Source organism: Schistocerca gregaria, chromosome 2 (assembly GCF_023897955.1).
Source record: "Schistocerca gregaria isolate iqSchGreg1 chromosome 2, iqSchGreg1.2, whole genome shotgun sequence".
Classification (NCBI taxonomy): Eukaryota; Metazoa; Arthropoda; class Insecta; order Orthoptera; family Acrididae; genus Schistocerca; species Schistocerca gregaria.
The window spans coordinates 393839312-393858003 of NC_064921.1; the positions used below are offsets into that span (position 1 = coordinate 393839312).

The following is an 18692-nucleotide window of genomic DNA, read 5'->3' on the forward strand; positions in this document are numbered from 1 at the left end:
TGAAATGCTACACTCAACCAAATAGAAGACCATCATGCAGACATGACTTGGCATCTTACAGATACTTGTACTGTGAAAGGAGGACCTATACCTGTGTTAAGGTATGGTCTAGGTTGGATGGAATTTTATGTAGGGACACCATCTCTAAAGTGAAAAGGAGAGCAGACAGGAATGGTAAGTCACATAAATCTGAGGAATATGGTGACAGCCATATACAGTAATTTAAACAGTAATTCAATATTTATTTTTTAGACTCACTCCAAAATTGTGTGGAATAATATTAGCCAGAGTTAAGTAAGTAGGAACATAATGAAGAAATGAATGCTATCTGAAATTATTTATCTGTATAATATAGACTAAAAAGGCAAAGGAAATATAGAATTTCTACGAAAGTTTTAAGATTTCTAAGTCCTCAGAATGTAATTTCACCAAAATTAACTTTAAGGCAAAATAAAATCTATTATGGAATGGAAGGTAAGCTAGGGTCTGTTACTTTATTTATGAAAGATCAGTGTTTCAAGTTCACTTCTTGTAACTATCGGTATTGTTTACTAAAATCAGTATTGAAAGTAAGATGTCTGTAAAATAAATTAAATTTTCAGCATATACTAGTCTTGCAGCCCGATTAACAAAATCAAAAACTTACCAGAAATGTTTATCATGGTTAAGTAATGCCACATCCATATATAAAGAACATTAGTCTTGCAACAATCTATTTGTCATTAATTTTCTAACATAGAGTTAAATATCAACCAAGAGTATCAATATTCATAAAGATGTAAGATGATTGTTACCAAAGGATCATTACCATATTTGATAAGTTATGGGTAAACACATGTAGGGAGATGTATCAAAAGAGTTTATTACTCATCGCTGAAGACTTCTAAATGGTGAAAATGTTATATATTATGTGTAGCATGCAGATATATTTACAGGGAAATCATTCATGCAGGTGGGGGTATACATACCACTCCAGAGAATTGATGTGTGTGCTTCATCTTCTTACCAATGAATGATACTTGTATCCGTAAGTTATATGTATAATAATAAAAGAGTAACCAAAAATAAAAGTCAAGTATAAATGTGCAGATACTGTGCATTAATTTTATTTTTCTGCACTCTGTAAGCTATAATGAGGGATGACACACGTCTTCAGCATGGGACATCAATAACAGTGGTTTTGTGAGAGAAGATACCTGGTCATACTTGGCCATAAGCATGCGATGCATTGCCACCCTGCCATGGATATCTGCATAGTCCAAAACACAGTTATACTAACAATGTACAAACATTGTAAGATACAGAAAATGAACTTTTGTCGGATTGCAATTATGCTATAGACAGAATGATGAAGGTGGCCATGTAATGTGGCTAATGAGAATGAAGAGAATGGACTATTTGTTAACTTAACAGTAGCACTGCAAGTTATTAGTAAAAATGTAACGTAGCAGTTCTTTATTTTGAAATAATGATAATGAAGTCAAATAAGTCTGAGAGAACAGTGTTTTTGCTGGATACTGAACTAAGCATGGTACAATAATCACAATGACTTTGTGAGCGAAAATACCTGGTAAGACATGGCCATGAGCATGACTTGCATCACCACCCTGCTGTGGATATGTGCATACTCAAAAGCATAGTGATATTAAAAATATACACATATTGTAAGATATGGAAAATGAACTTTTGTCAGATTATAATTGTTCAGTAGACAGAACGATAAAGATGGTCATGTAATATGGCTAGTGGGAATGAGGAGAACAGGTTATTTGTTTGGTTAACAGTAGCACCACAACATGTTATTAAAAATATGATGTAGCAATTCTTTATTTTAAAATTATTATAATGAAGGTTAATAAGTCTGAGAGAACAAGAGAACAGTGTTTTTGCTAGATACTGAATTAAAACTAGATTCAGGAGTCACCTAATTATTATATTCTTTAATATTTTACGTTATATAATGCTTTGTGTGTTTTCAGGCAAACTTCTGGAGTAGTAATACTCCAGATTTCGTAGATTTTGTAAAAGCTTTTGACATTTATTTCACTGTGAAAATAGTATCAATATTTATCTTGTGCATGTTCTTATTGTCAAGTAATCAACAGATTTCTTTTGATCCAGTTCTCCTGTAACAGTAAAATATTTCCATATGTTTAGTAACTTGCACTATGAGAACATTGAAAATTAAAACATTTTGACAAAATGTTCAGCTTACATTGTCACAGCTTGGCTTACAGAGACCCGTACATCTGTAACAGGATATTTTGGTTTGCAAAGTGGAATATTTGCTACATGTTTAGGCATGTAGCCTGAATAGCCCGATTTTGGCAGATCATGAGCAATCCGCAGTTCACAATTTTCAGTTGTGATGTCTGACTGCCCTTCAGTCCCTCTCTGTTCAGAATATGACCTATAAAATGACAGAGAAGTATTCAACACTCAACCTACAAATTGTGGTATTCTTTTGTTCATTCAGTTGTAGATTTTTCCTTCTGTGATTTCATACTTTGTCAGAGCTTGAGGTCGCATCATTAATTTCCAGGGAGCAATGCAATAGCTCAGATTCCACAATGATGATGGTCAGAAAGTGACCCTAATTTTGTTGAAGAAAGCATCTCGGTATTCACCTGAAATGACTTACAGAAAATAACCAATTCAGCAGACTACATCATATCTTTTCAGTGCTTAATCTAGTGCAGATTAAATGTTACCATACGTATATTTTGATTCAACTGAGAAGTCATTTTATAGATGAGAAACAGGAGCTCAAATATTAGTACACACAGCATTTTAACAAATTGCACAAGTAATTGTTGTCATGCATTATGTACAGAATAAATTCTTTTCTGCTTTCTTGACCTTTTTCCTAACTGATAAGAGCTGAATTTTTGAATGTCCAAAGATAGATACTCACCTTATGATTAGGTGCTAAGTAGTTAACAGGCAATAACACTGAAATCATTCCTAAGCTTTTACACATTGCTCTTTCTTACAGCTAAAACACACACCATCAAACACACACAGTCATATATGCTGAAACCTTCCCTTTGTCCTATGATGGAAACAAGGCATGGAGGAACCCTTCGGGGCAGCAGGGGTGGCTAGGATTTAAGGATTCTGGGCTGAAAAGTACTAAGCACAAAAAAGAGATTTACTTTATTGACAAAATAATACTTCAGCGCTTGAGTAATGTGCACAGTCATTAAGAAAAACAGCATACAATTGGCATTAGCCACATTACAAAATAACACATTTCATTTTCAGTTTAATTCAACAAGACCTGACCAATCAGGATCTCAAGTTTCAACTGGCCCAAGCCACTCTTAAAAATATGACACAAGCTAACAACTAATCCAAGTTCAACTAGCTTTTTGTTACTGAATAATTATGAGACAATAAGACCTTAATATTCCCCACAGTTCTCTCAGCAGTCTTACTGAAAAGGACCAATTATGATTCTAACTTGCAATTGGCACTAGCTGCTCTATGAGAATAACCAACTAAGCCACACACAACATTCAAAATACTAAAACTTTAATAGGCATGTAGCAGCCTTAAAACACTTAACTAGGCTTCCCTACATAAAGCTCCAATAGCCACTTATTTTGCCAATAAGATAAATTTACTATTGATCTGAGGACTGTGCAAACAAAACCTGAGGTTTAACTCAGCACCTAGCTACCTCTGAATCAGTGTGAATCAGCACTAGCCATTTAAATTTTCAAACTATGCAAGCAGCTTATACTGACAGATTATATTTTAAGTTTAACACAGCACTTAACCAACTTTAAATTCTCAAATGAATTTACCCATTCAAATCAGCACTAGACATTTTAACTTCAGGAATGCATAAAAAAAATTAAATCCCACTATTGGCTACACATAAATGCCAAAAAAAATTCTTTTTAACCAACTTCACAGATCTAGCCACCACTAAAATAAGCAGGTTAACAATTTTCCTGAGCAATAACGGGTGCTTGGGGGTTTCAATTTAAAACATCAATGAAGCTAATCATTTAATAGGATGTCCTCACACACACGCCTTGATCAACATGGCACATGAAAACAGTACTCGCATTTACTGGTGACTTCTGCACTAATGACACACCACTTTACATGCAAGTCCAACTAGTCACATGAAATAATATGGACATTAGTTGCTTGATACTTAATCAGAGATAAGCTTACTATTCATCAATGAATAAGCCCTCAAACTGTACAACATAACAGGTGGAAGGTTTTAAAGGTATTCAATAATAACAATTTAAATACAGAGGTGTGATTGAAGGCTTGACATAAACCATTTTACTGCCACAAATTACTATGAAACAACGCATATGGTAGTACTGCCAGAACATGTTAAAGATGGCTGTAAGAATAATAACTACACATAATATTTCAACTAGATGCCTCTAGCCACTCATGTATCAACTAATTGCTAAAACAGTACACCAGCCTATGTTGATCCAAACATTTAACTTGAAAAATATCAGAAATGACACCACTGGGCTACCAGTACAGCCACGCAACAGGCAGTTTTAATGGTGTTTTAGGTTTTTTTAAACACACAGTAAGCTTAATTACATAGGAAATGGTTAATTGGTACAAAACAGTACTAACCCAGCTGCACAACGCCAGTCAATTTTAGTCATAATGCTTCATATTTGCCCACTAAGACACAACTCAGGAGACAACCTGAGCCTTTCAGTGCATGGCAATTTGAGTTTTATAAAAAGTAGCTGAAAAATTCTCCAGGAACAATATTTGATGACATTACCATGAATCTAGGAGTTCAACTGCTAAACCTTCAGGATGCAAGCTGCAGTGATTTGTTTCATCCTGGCCAAACAGCACTGCACCAGGGCCACTGCCCTGGATGTTGGTTCACTCGTGCCCTCCAGGAGTCCACAACCCAGCTCTGCTGCAGCATGTCACATGGTTAATGACTTGTCCAATGTTCGCTGTGCTTCCTCCTCCCATTACTGCATGCCACACTCCTTAAAACCATGTCCTCATGACCCTGGATACCCTGTAGTCTCACGGGCGAGCTGCAACTGTCACTGACATGAACTGAGAGCCAAAAAACACAATGGCATGCGTCACATGTCTACATTGTCCCAGTCAGCTAAATCATTTTAGGGCTTCGGGCCATCTGGGAGAAGGGTTGTGTTTTTTGTGTGTATGGGAGGAGCAAGGAAGAGGAAAGAGACATGCAGGAGCGGAGGGAAGGAAAGCTGTGAGGAAGAAGGGACAGCCAAATCTGTTCTGGCACATGAAGTGGAGGAATGGATTGGAAGTGGGATAGGAGGGAGGAGATAGGTAGAATAGAGGAAGGAAGGGGGAGACCAAAAAGGAAACACTGTGAGTGTAGTTTAATGGAGAGAAGTGGAAGGCATAAATACAGGACTGAACATGCAGAGATGGGTGTGGGTAATATCCAGTACTCTCTAACACAAGGACGTCCTATTATAGCTTATGCTGACCTAAGGGAATGTTGGTTTTCTATCAATAATATGATTATCACAGCTTGCAACAGAGTATAGATGCATCCTAATCACTGAGTATCATCATACAAAAATATGTATGCACAGTTTTGTAAATTCTTCAGCTAAGGCTGTTCCACAAAACTGCTATGTATGTAATAGCTGCAACTTTATAGACTCTTTCAGTTAGTTTCATGGTTTCTCCTCACTTTACAATAAGCATGTCACATATGAGTCACTCAATTATCTATGAGACCAGTAAAATCAATTCGTTCATTAGTGACAGTACATTAAATACAAAAATCTACAAAGGACTAAGTCATGGTCACAGAATAGTCCAAATATCATAAGTATATGAGATGACTTTATGGCTATGGCACACATTCAACCTGGAGCACATGTTTCTGCTGATCTGAAGCCATCTGTAAAAGACAGTAAATCTTTCTCATCAAATGACTTTGTTGTTGTTATGGGATGCACACATGATGTAGCTAAAATCAAGTAAATAATACTATCACACACATAAAAGTGATATTTAGTAGGTTAACTGGCACTAAAGTAATTGCTGTTAATATTCCACAGAGACATGATCTAATGAAACAATCTATTGTGAACTTGGAAGTACACAAAGCAAACGACAGGCTTATAAATATATGTAATAAATTTCACAATGTGTCCCTGGGAAATAGTCAGCAAAAAGGACTGGCACAAACTCATGGCTTGCTCATGACTAAAAGAGGTAAAAAGATAGTTAGTAGATTAATTACTGATGAAATTAGATGAAATCTTCCACAAAGTGGTGTACACATGTGCAACGCAATGGCATGGTGCAACCCACTCAACAGAATCTGTGACACAAACAGCCACTATTGGTAAGCCATGGAAACTTGTAAAGCTTGCTGGACAGGTTGGTAGCCATAAATCACACTATATGGCCCAGTAGGAGAAACTCAGCCTTAATATCATACAGCAGAATTTTCATAGTCTTAAAAGCAAGCTATCTGGTAAGTAACACCTCCAACCAGTGTTTAGCAATTCAGACTTACATTCAAATTAATTCAACAAAACTTCCAAAGCCTTATCAATTAGCACAAGAAGTTGGCTACCATTTCAGAGACTGATAACTCTGATGGTTTAGAGATATGAACATTCACTTGCTGTCTACTGACACCAGCTCAAAAGAAACTAATGCTAACATTAGCTCAGTATAACTTCTCTGATAAGTGGCCCAACAGAGAGATCAGTAACATCAAACCATGCATTGACAACACTAACTAACAGATCTCACTTTACATATAATGTATCCATTCTGTAGTTTGCCATTTCCGACTACCATGCTAGTCGGATACCGACAGAAACTGAAAATATTCAGGAGCATAAAGAAACAATATGTGAGAAAAAGAACTACCGATCGTAACATAACAGGTGAAAATGTTAGCTAAAACAGAGTTATCCACAAATACATAAAGCTGTTAGCCTCTTGCATGGGTAATTTGTACTGATATTTAATTACTATGTTTATCTTAAAGTAAATTGATGTATTAATAATTGAAGAGAAATTTGAATAACAAAATGTGAAATGGCCAAGAAAGAATAAAGTAGTTGTTTTCACAAGTGACTGCTGTTCCAGTTCATGCAATGTGTTAAGATAAAAATAAAAGTAACAAGAAAATATAATAGTATGTGATTGGAATAATTGTGCACAAAATTGTGTAATGTATTTGTTTAAAGTGAATTCTGTGAAAAGTGTTTCTAGACTAATGGTCATAAGATACAAGGATATTAATTTGACTAGAGTAGTGAGTCACATGACAAAACTAAGGACAGAGATGCAAGGCAGAGATGAACGTCTTTTAGTTGTGGGAGCTGTGCAGATAAGGTGGGCTAGAATGGCCTGAAGACCACACATGTTTGAGTTCTGAGGTTGTAACATGCCTATAGCATTATTCTGAAGCTAGTCTGTGATTTATCAGTTTGCGAGCTGAGAATTTGAACTGTGAAACATAGTGTAACTTCAGTGACTGCGATATAATAGTGAACTGCCCCCCCCCCCCCCCATCCAATTGCTCTGCTAGAACTGTTTCAGGTTCCTATTGGAGCATTGTGTATAGTATGTGTAAGACCATCATTCATAACAAAGTAATTTTCTATGAATAAAGCAAAAGTATAATATCAACATGTGCTAAACTTACATTAATACTCCCAGGAATCATAGCCTTAATTTTTGATTTCATTCATTACATAATTTACTCTTCCCTTATATACCAGTATTTCACTGACAGATCCTTAGGCCACCTTAGTAACTGTGTACATAAGGGCATAAAGCAATGAAACCCCTGTGCAGATGAGACATTTAACAAGTTGCGCACTCACCCTCTTTTGGATTGCTGGTGGCAGTAGTTACTGCTAATGATAGGTAATGTTGTAATTGGGGCTCTATGTGGGATTAGACTGTTTCATTTCCACTCAGTAAATTTCGCACCACAGTCTGTTTCATCAATTCAGGACTTCACTTGTCTGCAGGAGTTTTGCAGAGCAGCTATGTTCATGCTACCGCTAGTCGATGTGGCAGTTGTGAGATACCACTGACCACATTAGTACAGGCCAGTGTCATTGTTCTCATTCGTTGTGCCACATACACATATGCTGAGATCATCACCATGACAGCATCTGACTATCCCCACAACATCCATCCCACACCGTTTTCATTTCGCCATCACTGCAGTAACTATTGTCACCTGCTCCACGTGTTGCAGTATTAGTCAACTTCACAGCATCACAGCAAAGTATCAACATCAGTTGCAGTATAGCTCTTCTACTGCTAGTTGTCAATCATGGTTGATCAGTCTACTCAGTTCTTCAACTCACTAAGTGAGAAACTGTTTCGCAGAACGGAATCAAAATTTGATGATATAAAGTCACAAATTGTTGATAGTATCAAGTCTGAAGTTGGGAATTTAAAAAGTGAACATGTTGATAAAGTAGATAAGTTTATAGCAAGTTTAATAATATGCTGTCAATGTCTGATGAAATAATAAAGGTGAATAATTCTTGTGAGGAAATTAGAGAAAGTGATCTGGGGAGGATAAATTGGGTTGTGAGAAAGTTGAAATGAGTCATAAGGAAGCAGAATTGGGAATTAAAGAAAAATGTTTGAAGCCTGCGAAGAATTAGATCACACTGAGGACAAAATAAATGAATTTATTGATAATATTGAGGATGATATTAGTTACAAAATGCTGTTCAGAAATGGAAGATGTTGCACAGGAAATAGGGACTCATGTGAAAACTGTATTTGGTGATCTTGGGATTACTGAGACACACATGCAGGAATGCACACAATATGAATTTCAAACAGATACAGGATTAAAATGTTGAAGTGTAAATGAAAGTAAGGGCACTGAAAATGAGGGAAAGCCAGTAAGAAGGAAAGTTAGCAATATACAAGGAGAGAGAGAGTCAATTTAAGGAATGTCGTGTTTGATGAAGTAATTGGAAAAGCAATTCCATCAGTGCAGTTTGTCAAGGTGCATAAGAAGTATAATTATACAGAAACTTTAAAAAATGGAATATCCAGGATGGAATGTGACAATTATGCTACTCACCATATAGTGGAGATGCTGTGTCACAGATAGGCACTACAACAAAAAGACTCTCACAAGTAAAACACTAGACACAAGCCAACATGCACGCGTACGCGTGCGCCACACACACACACACACACACACACACACACACACACACACACACACGCACACATCCCCACCTCTCCCCTGCCCTACGTCTGACCTGGAGCACTTCACTGTCCACCACCCCCACCATAATATCTCTCCCCCTTCCTGCCCCAGCCTCCTTCTTACCCCCACCCAGTTGCAACTCCCATCACGCACTGGTGCTGCTTCTCGCATTGTGTTTTCAGTTGCCTAACACTGCTGTTGTGTCATTTCACAGGTGGCTCTCCCTGTGATAATATGTTATTCCAGTTACACAGCTGGTACAAATGGTGGTAGGAGAGTGCATAAGGCAAGTCTTGCAGCGTGGACAGTCACAGCGGTAGGAACCTTAAGGTAGGGAGATGGATGCAGAAGGAGCATAGAGGCTGGCAAGTATATTGTGGAGGTTGGGAGGGCAATGAAAAGCTATTCTAGGTGTGGTGGGCAATATCTCAGACAGAATGGATTTCATTTCAGGGCATGATTTTAGGAAGTCACGACCATGACCTTGTCAAAGTGGCTGATTAATATATTCAAGACCAGGATAGAACTGAGTGACAAATAGTGTGCTCCAAAGGTTTTTTTTTGGAGGTATCAGCAGACCAGGATTGGTGTGAGGGCCCAGGAAATCTGCTTTTGAACTAGGCTGTTGGGGTAATTATATCCAGTAAAGTCTGAGGTAAGAATGATGGTGTATTGCTATAAAAAGTCTGCATCTGATCAAATATGTTTGCCACGAATGCTAAGGCTGTAGTCAAAATGTAAGTTCTGTTGTTTGTCAGTAGATTTACTGTGGAAGAAGTGTGTAGGTGGCCTTCAGTGAGGAAGAGATAAACATCAAGGAAAGTGGCATGGTATTTGGAATAGGACCATGTGAAATTTAATTGAGAGAAGATATTTAGAGTTTCCAGGAATTTTAACAGGACTGTGTCACAGTGAGTCCATATGGTAAAGGGGTCATCAATGTATCAAAACCAAACCAGGGGCAGAAGGCTTATGGATCCCAGGAAAGCCCCCTCCAACCAACCCATAGAGAGGCTGGCATAGGAAGGAGCCATCTTGGTTCCCATGGCTGTACCCCTTATCCTTTTGTATGTCTGCCCCTCAAAGCTGAAGTAATTGCTAGTAAGTATAAAGTTAATTTAGGTGAGTGGGGAGGATGTCATAAGTTTGGAATAAAGAGGGAATGTAGAGCCTGGAGTTCTGCAGAGGACAGATTAGTGTCATGGTGTAGGGACCTGAGGAGGGGTTATGCTGGATGTGAGGAATTCTTAGAAGGCTTGTAAGGGATGATTTTGAGATAGTGGTGGTGGATGAAGCTAGAATTGTGGTTGGATCTGTTCAAGGCAGGGTTCAATGTCAGGTTTGCTGTTGGAAAGCCTTTCAAAATGGGTTGCAAAGTGATATTTCCTGTTGACATTATGTGTAAAGGAAAGAAGGTCCTTCACCAAAGCAGCATGATTACATGCATGGTTAACACTGACAGTGAGGCCCTTGGATAATACAGATAATTCAGGAGGGGTGAGTGTTTTAGTCGAGAGGTTGAGAACACACTACTGTTGTGAATGGTTCTTGAGATTATGAGTTATTATTGGTCTGGGAGGCAGTGGTAAAGCCTGTGGGATGTTAAGGAGTTTCACCAAGCTTGCTTGGTAGGAGAGGAGTGGTGGTTGACGGTGTGGCTGTTAGGATAACTGCAGAGGGACAGGAAGGGAAGCACCACTGTTGTGGTAGTTTAGGAAAAGCTGGGATAGCTTTTTGAGGTGAAGTCTGGCATGTTGTTGCAGTCCAAAGTTGGCTTGGTGGATGATACCATACATGTGAGGGCACATAACTGCAGTATTTTGTAGAAGAAGAGGAGTCTGCTGGAGCGGAAACTGGCAGATGAGGGATATAGGGCACAGATTATTTGGGTAAGTGCAAGAGATTGTTGTATTTAAACTGTAAAAGAGCCTGGTGTAGAGTATGATTACATCCAGAAACAGGGACTTTCAGTCTTTAGGCCTTTGGGATTAGATCCAAGGGACAAGCAGGTTTCAAGAAACAGAGTGTGAGATGTTAGTTTTGATAGTGCAAAAGCATGTTTTCAAGAATAATGGATGTATTATATGGTGTGATTCATCATGGCAAGAGAGGACAGTTTGGAGAGTTAGAAATGGCGGGAGTGGCAAAAACCGTGAGGCAGAGTGGAAAAGGCAGAAAACTGGATGATAGGCAAGGGAAAAATTCGTATCAAAATCATGAAAACAGACAATGGTTAACAAGAGGCAATGAGTGCATGCGAATTTCTCATTAGAGTAGTGGTCTATATGATACGAAAAAATTATTTGAAAATAAAAGATCGATACGGAAATTTGAGAAAGGAGACAGAATTTTAAAAAGTGGGCAAACAAAAAGAGAAAGTCATAGGAGAAAATGTAAACTATTTTGCTTGGCAAATAAAGTACCATAATGAAGGAGACAGCAGTAAAAGTCGTTAAGAGCGGTATGGCGAAAAACACACACACAAAAACGTGAAAGAATTGTGTATAAACAAGGTAAGTGGACAGTGGGAAAGAAAATAGCTGTCAAATTTGCAAATAAATTGGCGAAAGATGATCGGGAGAAGGCCCTGCAGTGTAGTAAACTATAAATAAATTGTTATAGGCAAATTCGTAAATAACAGTCTATGTGCACGGAAATCAGTACCGTAAAAGATATAGGATCAAAGTTTCGATTAATCTAGGTGTTACAGATTAATACACGATCGGACTACTAGCACATGAGGTAGAAAACAGATGACATCAATTTTTTACAGTACAATGTAATTGGATAGATGAAAAAAACCTAGTCACAAACCTTTTGTGTGTGTGTGTGTGTGTGTGTGTGTGTGTTTGCGCTCTCTCTCTCTCTCTCTCTCTCTCTCTCTCTTGTGGGTGCTTGCTCAGTAGATTTTTTTTTATCTATTCAGTTACATTATATTGTCAAAAAATGACTACTTTCATTGTCATACATTCGTAAGAGAGGGAGAGGAATTGAATGGTGGGGATTTGAGTGAAATATTTAATGACCTATTCGAAGGGGAGACAGAGACTGAAGATGAGAATAGGTACTAGGGTGTATGTATAATGAATAAAGAGATAAGGGAAGAAATTGAGGCTGGTTTAATGGAGAAAACTCATTTGCAAATGTAAAAGGCTGGAAAACTGGAGTTTCTGCCACACTGTGTAATGACAAATCAGAGAGAAATACCTGAACAGAAGGAATATATTGCATGTACATAGTAATAATTAGAAAAGTAATGTATTTTGTATGTATTGTATTAAAACTGAAAGATAATGTACAGAGGATGGAGTGAAAGTTGACTTCGTCAGTGGGTTGGTAACAGTTGCAGTCACTGTGGTGTCTATAACACAGGTAATAACATAGCAAGAAGTGGTAACAAATGTAAAAATGGAGTTGTGGGGCAATTTTGTTAGTGGCATAGAAGTTATAGAGTTATTGTATGGGAGCCTGCTTTAAGTAAGCATGTGTTGTTGACTTTGTGATGGAATTCATTTATTATTATAAGGCCATGTTCAAAGGGAGCACATTCCGGTGTGTTTGTGATGACTGTATTCTTCATTTATTATTATATGGCATTTTCAAAGGGAGAATGTTTTTGTAAGTTTGTGATGATAGAATACTTTGTTTTCTACTGGGCTACTCGGAAGGAGCTCGTGCTATACTAAGGTTATTGGCGGTAATCCACTAGAAGGTGTTGATGTTCTTGGAGTTATAAAGATTTGCCAATACCAATGGGTGTACTGTTTGGTGACTATGGTGCTAATGTTGAGTGAAAGAGCAAAATGGTAAATAATTATTGTAATGGAATTGTTATTAATGAAATTCACCCTGAGACAGAAATGTAAGCACAGGTTTTAAGGTAAGGTTATTATTGAATATTTTCTAGAGAAAGACTACAGCAGTATTGGATATGTAGGATGCAGAATAGGTTAAAAATGGAGATAAGTTAATGTATCAGTGTTGAAATGTGTATTATTTATTATTTGTATTTGCAATTAGAAGAAATTTTGTAGGGCTTATGTTGTATGTTCAATAAATGTTGTGATTTTGAAGGGGTTTGTTGAGTAAAAAAAGGGGGGGAGAGGTTACATATACATTGAACATCAGATTTGTTATTACACAAGAGGATGCTGATGATTGCATCTGTATGAGCACTTACACTAGTGTGTATGAAGGAAGCTTTTGTGAGGCAATATATTGTTCTTAGTACGGCAACAAAAGTTGTACGCAGAGCTTGAGACAGGTGTATGGGTGTGGTGCCAGTTTGTGAGGTGGACAAAACCCAAAATAAATGTGTTCAGTAAGGGGAAATATGTATAACTTATTATTAATTTTTTAATAGTGATAATTGAAATAAGAAAACATATTGAATGAGCTGGGACTTATGGTGTGTTCACTGGGCAAAATAGCATATAATTTGTATGTTTAAGTAAAATGTTTTGGTTTATGAAGTCTATGATTGTAATTCAATTGTGAGATTGATTCAGCATGAATCTGCGTTGTTTGAAATTCATCTGTGTGCCTGTTCTGTGCTTTAAGATATTTCACTTGTGAGCTGATGCAGTGGACACATAGTAAACCAGGGAGGGTGTGAGTAGCCTGACCACTGGGAAGCCAAGGGGTCACAAGTTACAGGCAACTATTGATTTTGGTTATTTCTTTGATATATATCAGGATATGGCTCGTCTGACGAGGAGTACAATGCACTGGCAGCTATACTACAATGCTAGGGAAGTGGTCTGCTGAAGCACAGACGGAACTGGGACTCAAGGAGGAGGTCCATGCTGTGGAAGTGACTGGAAGACTGCAATGAGGCCATAACCAGTAAAAGTGAAGTGATGTGCAACGAGATGGGGAATTGGAGACAGGCAATTAATCCTGTTTAATTTGATTTGATTGATGCCCACAGAGAGACCAATTATTACTGAAATTTACAAAAATGTTTAGAATGTACAGATCACTTACAGTTTATATGCATAATTAGTTACATATCTCTTATTTCAAAGCCAAATTGTTTAACACATGAAGTTCCTATTCATATTTTGGAACAGTTTTATTTGAATTCACATTCATTAGTAGTAGTAGTAGTAGTAGCAGCAGCAGCAGCAACAGCAATAGTAGTAGTATGGATGTGGCAGTCTTGGTGCTACTTCATGCAGCCATTACTCAGGTAATGTCTTCATGAAGAGGGGGTATATAGCATAACAGGTGAAACTGTGTACCTAAAACAAAGTTATCCACAAATACATAAAGCTATTAGCCTCTGCATGGGTACTTTGTACTGATATTTAATTCCTATGTTTATGTGATAATAAGTTTGAGTATTAATAATTGTAAGGGAATTTGAATAACAAAATGTGAAACACGCAAGAAGGAGTAGTTGTTTTGATGAGTGACTGCTAGTCCAGTTCATAATTGTAATAAGAATGTATAGTAGTATGTGATAGGAATAATTGTGTACAGAACTGTGTAACGTATTTGGTTGAAGTATTTGCATAGTATGAAAAGTATTTGTAAACTAATGACAGTCAGGTATATGGATATTAATTTGACTAGAGTAGTGCGTCGCATGACAAAACTCAGGACAATAGATGCAACGCAGATATCAAGGTCTTCTAGAGGTGGGAGCTGTGCTGGGTTGGATGGGCTACAATGGCGTGGAGGCTATATATGTTCAATTTCTGCAGTAGTAACAGGCTTATAGCATTATTCTGAAACTAGTCTGTGGTTTATCAGTTTGCAAACTGAGAATTTGAACTGTGAACATAGTGTACCTTCAGTGGCTGATGTAGTGAACTGTTTATTTGCCTTCAACTACACTGCTAGAACTATTTCAGATTCCTATTGGACCATTGTGTATAGTATGTGTAGAACCATTGTTCATAGCAAAGCAATTTTCTATGAATAAAGCAACAGTATAATGCAAGTATACACTAAATAAGCTTTAATACCCCAAGGGATCATAGCCTTAATTCCTTACTTCATTTATTACATAATTTACTCTTGTTTTAGATATAATTATTTCACTGACTGACCCCTGTGCAGATGAAACGTTTAACAGGTTGTGCACTGACCCTCTGTTCGATTGCTAGCAGCAGTAGTTACCGCTAACCATAGGTAATGTTGCACCATGATGACAATGTTGAAGGTCTCAACTGTATGCTCAAAAGTTTACAATGGTATCAAAAACCTACATTACTTTCAGTGAGTTTCCATCAGACTTTTATTATTGCTTTAATGTCTCACACCTAGAAGTGACCTTGTCAGTGAATGACCGTAAGAAATATAAAAAAATAATTGGGTAAATCATGAAGTGAAAGCAGCAAGAGAGAAACCTAGACGTTTACTGTGTGCAGTGCTGAAAAATAACAAAAATAGCAGACTAAGCGTAAAATTTAAGAACTATCATGACTATTTCAAAGATCTGCTATTAGAAAGTAACAGTAAATACTAGCCACAGCATTAAGGAACTCGGCTAACATGGGTATAACTGTTTATAAAATTATACTTATAAGAGATTGTAAGGACAGATCAGCTAGTGATCCTACAATCAACTATAAGGAGAGTATCATGAAATGCCAATATCAGATTGCAATTTTTTTTAATGAGTCCTTTTCTTCTATTTGAAAATACATCAACGACAATTTTAACAACCTTCAATATAATTATAAGAGCATTTCAGCTAAATAAATCATATACTTGGTGCCAAATAACAGCAACAAAATACACTCCTGGAAATTGAAATAAGAACACCGTGAATTCACTGTCCCAGGAAGGGGATACGTTATTGACACATTCCTGGGGTCAGATACATCACATGATCACACTGACAGAACCACAGGCACATAGACACAGGCAACAGAGCATGCACAATGTCGGCACTAGTACAGTGTATATCCACCTTTCACAGCAATGCAGGCTGCTATTCTCCCATGGAGACGATCGTAGAGCTGCTGGATGTAGTCCTGTGGAACGGCTTGCCATGCCATTTCCACCTGGCGCCTCAGTTGGACCAGCGTTCGTGCTGGACGTGCAGACCGCGTGAGATGACGCTGCATCCAGTCCCAAACATGCTCAACGGGGGACAGATCCGAAGATCTTGCTGGCCAGGGTAGTTGACTTACACCTTCTAGAGCACGTTGGGTGGCACGGGATACATGCGGACGTGCATTGTCCTGTTGGAACAGCAAGTTCCCTTGCCGGTCTAGGAATGGTAGAACGATGGGTTCGATGACGGTTTGGATGTACCGTGCACTATTCAGTGTCCCCTCGATGATCACCAGAGGTGTACGGCCAGTGTAGGAGATCGCTCCCCACACCATGATGCCAGGTGTTGGCCCTGTGTTCCTCGGTCGTATGCAGTCCTGATTGTGACACTCACCTGCACAGCGCCAAACACGCATACGACCATCATTGGCACCAAGGCAGAAGCGACTCTCATCGCTGAAGACGACACGTCTCCATTCGTCCCTCCATTCATGCCTGTTGCGACACCACTGGAGGCGGGCTGCACGATGTTGGGGCCTGAGCGGAAGACGGCCTAACGGTGTACGGGACCATAGCCCAGCTTCATGGAGACGGTTGCGAATGGTCCTCGCCGATACCCCAGGAGAAACAGTGTCCCTAATTTGCTGGGAAGTAGCGGTGCGGTCCCCTACGGCACTGCGTAGGATCCTATGGTCTTGGCGTGCATCCTTGCCTCGCTGCGGTCCGATCCCAGGTCAACGGGCACGTGCACCTTCCGTCGGCCACTGGCGACAACATCGATGTACTGTGGAGACCTCACGCCCCACGTGTTGAGCAATTCGGCGGTACGTCCACCCGGCCTCCCGCATGCCCACTATACGCCCTCGCTCAAAGTCCGTCAACTGCACATACGATTCACGTCCACGCTGTCGCGGCATGCTACCAGTGTTAAAGACTGCGATGGAGTTCCGTATGCCATGGCAAACTGGCTGACACTGACGGCGGTGGTGCACAAATGCTGCGCAGCTAGCGCCATTTGACAGCCAACACCGCGGTTCCTGGTGTGTCCGCTGTGCCGTGCGTGTGATCATTGCTTGTACAGCCCTCTCGCAGTGTCCGGAGCAAGTATGGTGGGTCTGACACACCGGTGTCAATGTGTTCTTTTTTCCATTTCCAGGAGTGTAACATACATAATATGGACAGTAAAGAATACAAAATCAGCAGGCTATGATAGAGAATCTATCAACACATTAAAAAGGTGGATTGGCAAAATATCTGATAAAATCCACTAAAAGGAAGGCATGCCCCTTTTTAGAAATAAATAATTTTTATGACATTAGCAGATTTTATCATTGATGAGAAATAATGATTGCCATAGAGAACAAGGAGTTAGCGAAATGTTTCTTGATCTATAAAAAGTTTTTGATTGTGTCAACACCACCATATTACTTCACAAGCTGTGTAAGCTGCGTATTTGAGGAACTGGCTGTGAGTTAATACAATCAATCATGAGCAACAGGAAACAATTTATGTTGCTTAAAACAAACTGACATCAGATGTGGAATATCTCAAGGTTCTGTGTTGGGAACCCCTTCCTTCTGTGACTTAAGTTATTGCTATAAAGTACAATTCTCTTAACTCTAAAAAGACATTCCATGGTCATGATGCATAAACTATGCACGCACAAAACATATGATAGTGTGTTAACAATGAAATATTTAAGTATTTCAATTAAAGCTAGCTAAATGTAACTGCTTCAAAGCCTGCAATAATGGAATTTAACAGCTTCAAAGCCTGCAATAATGGAATTTAACAGCAGGAAATAAATAGAATTTGGTATGAAATTATCCACTGCACAAAAGGAAAAATGGACAAGATTCTTTGGAATCACAATACAGGAGAATCACAAGTGGGATGTGCAAACACTTATAGATTCCTAAGTCTGTAAGCTTTCTGAAAACATGTTTGCACTACACATGATTAGCAAATATTACATGGATATGTGCATACTGAAAACTGATTATCATTCTTTATTCTCACTAAATTTAAACTATGCAGTAGAAATATGGGGTGCAGTGACACAAACCAACATAAGCATATTTTAACAGCACAGATAAAAGCTATCAGAACTATTTGTGGCGCTAAAATTAGAGAACGATGTTGGAATCTGTTTCAAAAATTAGGAGTGCTAACCAGTATAGATGTATATAAAGCAAAAATAGTATTTCTTGTGAAAGCAATAAACCCCAGCTTTAACTGTGACCTACACCAGCATAATACAAGATAAAAATTCAGATACCATGTAAATACCCACAGAACAGCATTGTATGAAAAAAATGCACTACATGCTGGGCTGAAGTTAACCAGTGCCCAACCAAAAAGGCTCACAGCCCTTTATAACATCAAATCAAAATACAAAGTAAGAATAACCTTAATTGGAAATCCATTTTTTTCCCTTGATAAGTTCTTTATTTTATTTTATTTA

The 18692-nt window shown here is 38.3% G+C and overlaps 1 protein-coding gene across 1 annotated transcript in view; it reads right to left on the minus strand.

Moving 5' to 3' along the window:
* Positions 1–1797: 1797 nt before the first annotated feature.
* Positions 1798–18692, minus strand: part of LOC126322094 (uncharacterized) — an 88718-nt gene continuing 71823 nt past the window's right edge. Inside the window, exons 4-5 of the mRNA XM_049994257.1 lie at positions 2216–2410; positions 1798–2126 (exon numbers count right to left, since the gene is read on the minus strand). Coding sequence (XP_049850214.1) covers positions 2099–2126; positions 2216–2410 — 223 coding nt within the window. The 3' untranslated portion in view covers positions 1798–2098. The remainder of the gene's footprint in view (positions 2127–2215; positions 2411–18692) is intronic.